Source organism: Bombina bombina, chromosome 7 (assembly GCF_027579735.1).
Source record: "Bombina bombina isolate aBomBom1 chromosome 7, aBomBom1.pri, whole genome shotgun sequence".
NCBI lineage: Eukaryota > Metazoa > Chordata > Amphibia > Anura > Bombinatoridae > Bombina > Bombina bombina.
The window spans coordinates 159994156-160002395 of NC_069505.1; the positions used below are offsets into that span (position 1 = coordinate 159994156).

Here is an 8240-nt window from a genome sequence, read left to right on the forward strand (position 1 = left end):
TGTAGTTGCAGTTTGTTGATTGTGAAATAATTGTACCTTAACATGTTTAGCCTGATCTGGTTTTGACCTAGAGCAGGGGTGATCAACCTTGGCTCCCCAGAGGTTTTTGAAACTACATTTCCCATGATACTCAGACACTTTAAGCTGGCTGAGCATCATGGGAAATGTAGTTTCAAAAGCTCTGGAGAGCCAAGGTTGATGACCCCTGACCAAGAGGATGCTCAACCTTATCTGCATACAGCACCTGGACTGATGCTCCAATGAAGGCCAATAACGTGTGACAAAATTTCAATTACTTTGTTGATTTTAGAATTGTGCTACCTGCTTTAAAATAAAGAAATGTAAACACCATTTTAAATTATGTAACCAGATGCAAATAACAAATAATACAGCCACAAAGATAATATTGTAAACAGGATAATAAAAACTGCTGAAGTTCCAAACTTAAAATGCACCATGACATGGAAACAGAAAACAGGAAATATATATAAAATATCTATAAAACTATAGCAAAGTCGATATGTATTTAAAAAACAAAAAACACTAAAACATAAATGATCATTTCTTGTGAAAGCCTGCTGAGATTTTTGCAATGTGTGCAAGCCAATCAAAACGAGATGGTAACTTTCTTTCGCAAATAAAAAATATATGAGTTTGTCATATGTCAAACGCTTTGATAATTCCTAGGTCATTGTATTAAGCTCAAACAGGCGCCTCACGCTCAATGAGTTAACGTCATTGAATATAATAGAAATTGGAGAGGCCACGCTCCAAATTCGAATTTGTTGTAGATTTAGGCTAATGATTTTCTGTGAATAATTAATTCTTCATTTAACTTAAGCACATTCACACACATCTACAGTACTCAGTACCATCAGATAAAGTACAATAACAACATTTGTGTTTTTTTGACAAACATCCTTATTTAAAATCCAGTCTAATAAAATACAAAGTTATAGTTTAGTGCAAACAGAAATACAACTTAACAGACTATATTTTAGTTATATAATAACCCACTGTTCTTTATAACCATGTTCTGTTTTTAAGGGTTAAACAATTTGTTTTTTGAAGCTTGCATAAAAGATTGTGTTGACCCAAGAAAGGAGAAGTGCTTCTTTTTTGTACCAAACATCATATTTCCTTCTGAAATACTTCTGGGTATGCGTCTCGGAGCAACCTTATCCTTGTTTTTTAAAGTTCCTTTAAATAAATAAAAAAATAAAAAATAAATTACATAACATTTAAATGTCTGATTTACAAAACAATAAATAAATAAATAAATAACTATTCCAAACTTACCTACGGCTCGGCGCACTCGTAAAGCTTTACAATCAAAACTAACATTCTGCCTCACGCGTTTTGCAGCTGGAACAGTTGACTGCTCCTCTTTTAAGACATTGGTTACTGTAGAGCTGTAACACAATATTTATGAAGATTTTAATAAAGGTTTTGATTTTGATATAATACATTTGTATTCCATTTACTCACATTAAAGAAACATTCAATTAAAAAAAACATAATTTATGTAAGAACTTACCTGATAAATTCATTTCTTTCATATTAGCAATAGTCCATGAGCTAGTGACGTATAAGATATACATTCCTACCAGGAGGGGCAAAGTTTCCCAAACCTTAAAATGCCTATAAATACACCCCTCACCACACCCACAATTCAGTTTAACGAATAGCCAAGAAGTGGGGTGATAAGAAAGGAGCGAAAGCATCAAATAAATAAGGAATTGGAATAATTGTGCTTTAAACAAAAAAATCATAACCACCACAAAAAGGGTGTGCCTCATGGACTCTTGCTAATATGAAAGAAATGAATTTATCAGGTAAGTTCTTACATAAATTATGTTTTCTTTCATGTAATTAGCAAGAGTCCATGAGCTAGTGACGTATGGGATAGCAGATACCCAAGATTTGGAACTTCCACGCAAGAGTCACTAGAGAGGGAGGGATAAAATAAAGACAGCCAATTCCGCAGAAAAAATAATCCACAACCCAAATCAAAAAGTTTTAATCTTATAATGAAAAAAACTGAAATTATAAGCAGAAGAATCAAACTGAAACGGCTGCCTGAAGTACTTTTCTACCAAAAACTGCTTCAGAAGAAGAGAAAACATCAAAATGGTAGAATTTAGTAAAAGTATGCAAAGAAGATCAAGTTGCTGCTTTGCAAATCTGATCAACAGAATCTTCATTCCTAAAAGCCTAGGAAGTAGAAACTGACCTAATAGAATGAGCCGTAATCCTTTGAGGCGGGGATTTACCCAACTCCACATAAGCATGATAAATCAAAGACTTTAACCAAGACGCCAAAGAAATGGCAGAAGCCTTCTGACCTTTCCTAGAACCAGAAAAGATAACAGACTAGAAGTCTTCCTGAAATCTTTAGTTGCTTCAACAAAATATTTCAAAGCTCTAACTACATCCAAAGAATGTAAAGATCTCTCCAGAGAATTCTTAGGATTAGGACACAATGAAGGGACAACAATTTCTCTACTAATGTTGTTAGAATTCACAACTTTAGGTAAAAATTTAAATGAAGTCCGCAACACCGCCTTATCCTGATGAAAAATCAGAAAAGGAGATTCACAAGAAAGAGCAGATAATTCAGAAACTCTTCTAGCAGAAGAGATGGCCAAAAGGAACAAAACTTTCCAGGAAAGTAATTTAATATCCAGAGAATACATAGGTTCAAACGGAGGAACCTGTAAAGCCCTCAGAACCAAATTGAGACTCCAAGGAGGAGAAATTGACTTAATGACAGGCTTGATTCCAACCAAAGCCTGTACAAAACAATGAATATCAGGATGATTAGCAATCTTTCTGTGAAAAAGAACAGAAAGAGCAGAGATTTGTCCTTTCAAGGAACTTGCAGACAAACCCTTATCCAAACCACCTTTAAGAAATTGTAAAATTCTAGGAATTCTAAAAGAATGCCAAGAGAATTTATGTGAAGAACACCAAGAAATGTAAGTCTTCCAGACTCGGTAATAGATCTTCCTAGACACAGATTTACGAACCTGTAACATAGTATTAATCACTGAATCAGAGAAACCTCTATGACTAAGAATTAAGCGTTCAATCTCCATACCTTCAAATTTAATGATTTGAGATCCTGATGGAAAAATGGGCCTTGAGATAGAAGGTCTGGCCTTAACGGAAGTGTCCAAGGTTGGCAACTTGCCATCCGAACGAGATCCGCATACCAAAACCTGTGCGGCCATGCTGGAGCCACCAGCAGTACAAACGAACGCTCCATTAGGATTTTGGAAATCACTCTTGGATGAAGAACTAGAGGCGGAAAGATATAAGCAGGTTGATAATTCCAAGGAAGTGACAATGCGTCCACCGCTTCCGCCTGAAGATCCCTGGATCTGGACAGATACCTGGGAAGTTTCTTGTTTAGATGAGAGGTCATCAGATCTATTTCTGGAAGCCCCCAGATTTGTACAATCTGAAGAAATACCTCTGGGTGAAGAGACAATTCGCCCGGATGTAAAGCATGGCGACTGAGATAATCCGCTTCCCAATTGTCTATACCTGGGATGTGAACCGCAGAAATTAGACAGGAGCTGGATTCCGCCCATACAAGTATCCGAGATACTTCTTTCATAGCCTGAGGACTGAGAGTGCCCCCTTGATGATTGACATATGCCACAGTTGTGACATTGTCTGTCTGAAAACAAATAAATGATTCTCTCTTCAGAAGAGGCCAGAACTGAAGAGCTCTGAAAATCACACGGAGTTCCAAAATATTGATTGGTAATCTCGCCTCCTGAGATTCCCAAACCCCCTGCGCTGTCAGAGATCCCCATACAGCTCCCCAACCTAAAAGACTCGCATCTGTTGAGATCACAGTCCAGGTTGGACGAACAAAAGAGGCCCCTTGAACTAAACGATGGTGATCCAACCACCAAGTCAGAGAAGAACGAACATTGGGATTTAAGGATATTAATTGTGATATCCTTGTATAATCCCTGCACCATTGATTCAGCATACAAAGCTGGAGAGGTCTCATGTGAAAACGAGCAAAAGTGATTGCGTCCGATGCAGCAGTCATGAGACCTAAAATTTCCATGCATAAAGCTACCGAAGGGAAAATTGAGACTGAAGGTTTCGACAAGCAGAAACCAATTTCAGACGTCTCTTTTCTGTAAGAGACAAAGTCATGGACACTGAATCTATTTGGAAACCCAAAAAGGTTACCCTTGTCTGAGGAATCAAGGAACTCTTTGGTAAATTGATGCTCCAACCATGTCTTTGAAGAAACAACACAAGTTGATTCGTGTGAGATTCTGCAGGATGTAAAGACTGAGCAAGTACCAAGATATCGTCCAAATAAGGAAATACCGCAATACCCTGCTCCCCGATTACAGAGAGAAGGGCACAGAGAACCTTCGAAAAGATCCTTGGGGCTGTAGCTAGACCAAAAGGAAGAACAACAAACTGGTAATGCTTGTCTAGAAAAGAGAATCTCAGGAACTGATAGGGATCCGGATGAATTGGAATATGAAGATATGCATCCTTTAAGTCTATTGTGGACATATAATGCCCTTGCTGAACAAAAGGCAGAATAGTCCTTATAGTCACCATTTTGAACGTTGGTATCCTTACATAACGATTCAATATTTTTAGATCCAGAACCAGTCTGAAAGAATTCTCTTTCTTTGGAACAATGAACAGATTTGAATAAAACCCCAGGCCCTGTTCCAGAACTGGAACTGGCATAATTACCCCAGCTGACTCCAGATCTGAAACACATTTCATAAATGCTTGAACCTTCACTGGGTTTACTGGAATGCGTGAAAGAATAAATCTTCTCACAGGCGGTCTTACCTTGAAACCTATTCTGTACCCTTGTGAAACAATGTTCTGAATCCAAAGACTTTGAATCGAATTGATCCAAACATCTTTGAAAAATCGTAACCTGCCCCCTACCAGCTGAGCTGGAATGAGGGCCGCACCTTCATACGGATTTGGGAGCTGGTTTTGACTTTCTAAAAGGCTTGGATTTATTCCAGACTGGAGAAGGTTTCCAAACGGAAACTGTTCCTTTAGAGGAAGGGTCAGGCTTTTGTTCCTTATTCTGACGAAAGGAACGAAAACGATTAGCAGTCCTATATTTACCTTAGATTTTTTATCCTGAGGTAAAAAGGCTCCCTTCCCCCCAGTAACAGTTGAAATCATTGAATCTAACTGAGAACCAAACAATTTATTACCTTGGAAAGAAAGAGAAAGCAATGTTGACTTAGAAGTCATATCTGCATTCCAAGACTTAAGCCATAAAGCTCTTCTAGCTAAAATAGCTAAAGACATGTACCTGACATCAATTCTAATGATATCGAAAATGGCATCACACAAAGTTATTAGCATGTTGAAGGAGTTTAATAATGCTATAAACATTATGGTCTGACACTTGTTGCGCTAAAGCCTCCAACCAGAAAGTTGAAGCTGCAGCAACATCAGCCAAAGAAATAGCAGGTCTAAGAAGATTACCTGAACATAAATAAGCCTTCCTTAGAAAGGATTCAAGCTTCCTATCTAAAGGATCTTTAAACGAAGTGCTATCTGCCGTAGGAATAGTAGTACGTTTAGCAAGAGTAGAAATAGCCCCATCAACTTTGGGGATTTTATCCCAAAACTCTAATCTGTCAGATGGCAAAGGGTACAATTTCTTAAACCTTGGAGAAGGAGTAAAAGAAGTACCCAGACTATTCCATTCCCTAGAAATTACTTCTGAAATAGCATCAGGAACTGGAAAAACTTCTGGAATAACCACAGGGGTTTAAAAACTGCATTTAAACGCTTAGTAGTTTTAATATCAAGAGGACTAGACTCCTCCATATCTAAAGCAATCAACACTTCCTTAAGTAAAGAACGAATAAACTCCATCTTAAATAAATATGAAGATTTATCAGTGTCAATATCTGAGGTAGAATCTTCTGAATTAGATAGATCCACATCAGAAATAGATGAGTCAGAATGATGGCGGTCATTTAAAAATTCATCTGAAATATGTGAAGTTTTCAAAGACCTCTTACGTTTAGCAGAAGGAGGAATAACAGACAGAGCCTTCCGAATAGATTTAGAAACAAATTCTTTAACATTAACAGGAACATCCTGAACATTAGATGTTGAAGGAACAACAACAGGTAATGGATTATTACTAATGGAAATACTATCTGCGTTTGAAAGCTTATCATGACAAGTATCACAAACAACAGCCGGAGGAACAGTTACCAAAAGTTTACAACAAATACACTTAGCTTTGGTAGAACCGACATCAGGCAGCGTCTTTCCAGAAGTAGATTCTGATCCAGGGTCAGGTAATGACATCTTGCAATATGTAAAAGAAAAAACAACATATAAAGCAAAATTATCAAATTCCTTAAATGGCAGTTTCAGGAATGGGAAAAAATGCAAAATGAAACAAGCTTCTAGAAAACCAGAAGCAACTGAATAGTGAGACTGAAATAGTGTGAAAAAAACTGGCGCCAGGAATGACGCCCATATTTTTGGCGCCAAGTATAACGCCCACACATTTTGGCGCCAAGAATGACGCCCATATTTTTTGGCGCAAAAAAAGTCCGCAATACACATACGTCAAAAATTACGCAATTACGTAAAAACTTCCGGCGCCAACTATGACGCCGGAAATGACGAAATTTTTGCGCCAAAAAAGTCGCAATAAATAGAAGCATTTTCTGCACCCGCGAGCCCTACAGCCCGCAATTTTTTGAAAAAAAGTAAATCGAAAATTGAAAATTTAAGGTAAGAAAAAACAGAATTTATGCTTACCTGATAAATTACTTTCTCCAACGGTGTGTCCGGTCCACGGCGTCATCCTTACTTGTGGGAATATCTCTTCCCCAACAGGAAATGGCAAAGAGTCCCAGCAAAGCTGGCCATATAGTCCCTCCTAGGCTCCGCCCACCCCAGTCATTCGACCGACGGACAGGAGGAAATATATATAGGAGAAACCATATGGTACCGTGGTGACTGTAGTTAGAGAAAATAATTCATCAGACCTGATTAAAAAACCAGGGCGGGCCGTGGACCGGACACACCGTTGGAGAAAGTAATTTATCAGGTAAGCATAAATTCTGTTTTCTCCAACATTGGTGTGTCCGGTCCACGGCGTCATCCTTACTTGTGGGAACCAATACCAAAGCTTTAGGACACGGATGAAGGGAGGGAGCAAATCAGGTTACCTAAACGGAAGGCACCACAGCTTGCAAAACCTTTCTCCCAAAAATAGCCTCCGAAGAAGCAAAAGTATCAAATTTGTAAAATTTGGCAAAAGTGTGCAGTGAAGACCAAGTCGCTGCCTTACATATCTGGTCAACAGAAGCCTCGTTCTTGAAGGCCCATGTGGAAGCCACAGCCCTAGTGGAGTGAGCTGTGATTCTTTCAGGAGGCTGCCGTCCGGCAGTCTCATAAGCCAATCAGATGATGCTTTTAAGCCAAAAGGAAAGAGAGGTAGAAGTCGCTTTTTGACCTCTCCTTTTACCAGAATAAACAACAAACAAGGAAGAAGTTTGTCTGAAATCTTTTGTAGCCTCTAAATAGAATTTTAGAGCACGGACTACGTCCAAATTGTGTAACAAACGTTCCTTCTTTGAAACTGGATTCGGACATAAAGAAGGTACAACTATCTCCTGGTTAATATTTTTGTTAGAAACAACCTTAGGAAGAAAACCAGGCTTAGTACGCAAAACCACCTTATCTGTATGGAACACCAGATAGGGCGGAGAACACTGCAGAGCAGATAACTCTTAAACTCTTCTAGCAGAAGAAATTGCAACCAAAAACAAAACTTTCCAAGATAGTAACTTAATATCTATGGAATGTAAAGGTTCAAACGGAACCCCTTGAAGAACTGAAAGAACTAGATTTAGACTCCAGGGAGGAGTCAAAGGTCTGTAAACAGGCTTGATCCTAACCAGAGCCTGAACAAATGCTTGAACATCTGGCACAGCTGCCAGTCTTTTGTGTAGTAAGACAGATAAAGCAGAGATCTGTCCCTTTAGAGAATTTGCAGATAATCCTTTCGCCAAACCTTCTTGTAGAAAGGAGAGAATCTTAGGAATTTTTATCTTATTCCATGGGAATCCTTTGGATTCACACCAACAGATATATCTTTTCCATATTTTATGGTAAATCTTTCTAGTTACCGGTTTTCTGGCCTGAACCAGAGTATCTATCACAGAATCTGAAAACCCTCGCTTCGA

General features: G+C 38.4%; 1 protein-coding gene across 1 annotated transcript in view; it reads right to left on the reverse strand.

Annotated features, from left to right (window-relative positions):
* Positions 1 to 515: 515 nt before the first annotated feature.
* KIF18A (kinesin family member 18A) overlaps positions 516 to 8240 on the reverse strand; it is a 442588-nt gene continuing 434863 nt past the window's right edge. Inside the window, exons 16-17 of the mRNA XM_053720394.1 lie at positions 1300 to 1412; positions 516 to 1200 (exon numbers count right to left, since the gene is read on the reverse strand). Coding sequence (XP_053576369.1) covers positions 1043 to 1200; positions 1300 to 1412 — 271 coding nt within the window. The 3' untranslated portion in view covers positions 516 to 1042. The remainder of the gene's footprint in view (positions 1201 to 1299; positions 1413 to 8240) is intronic.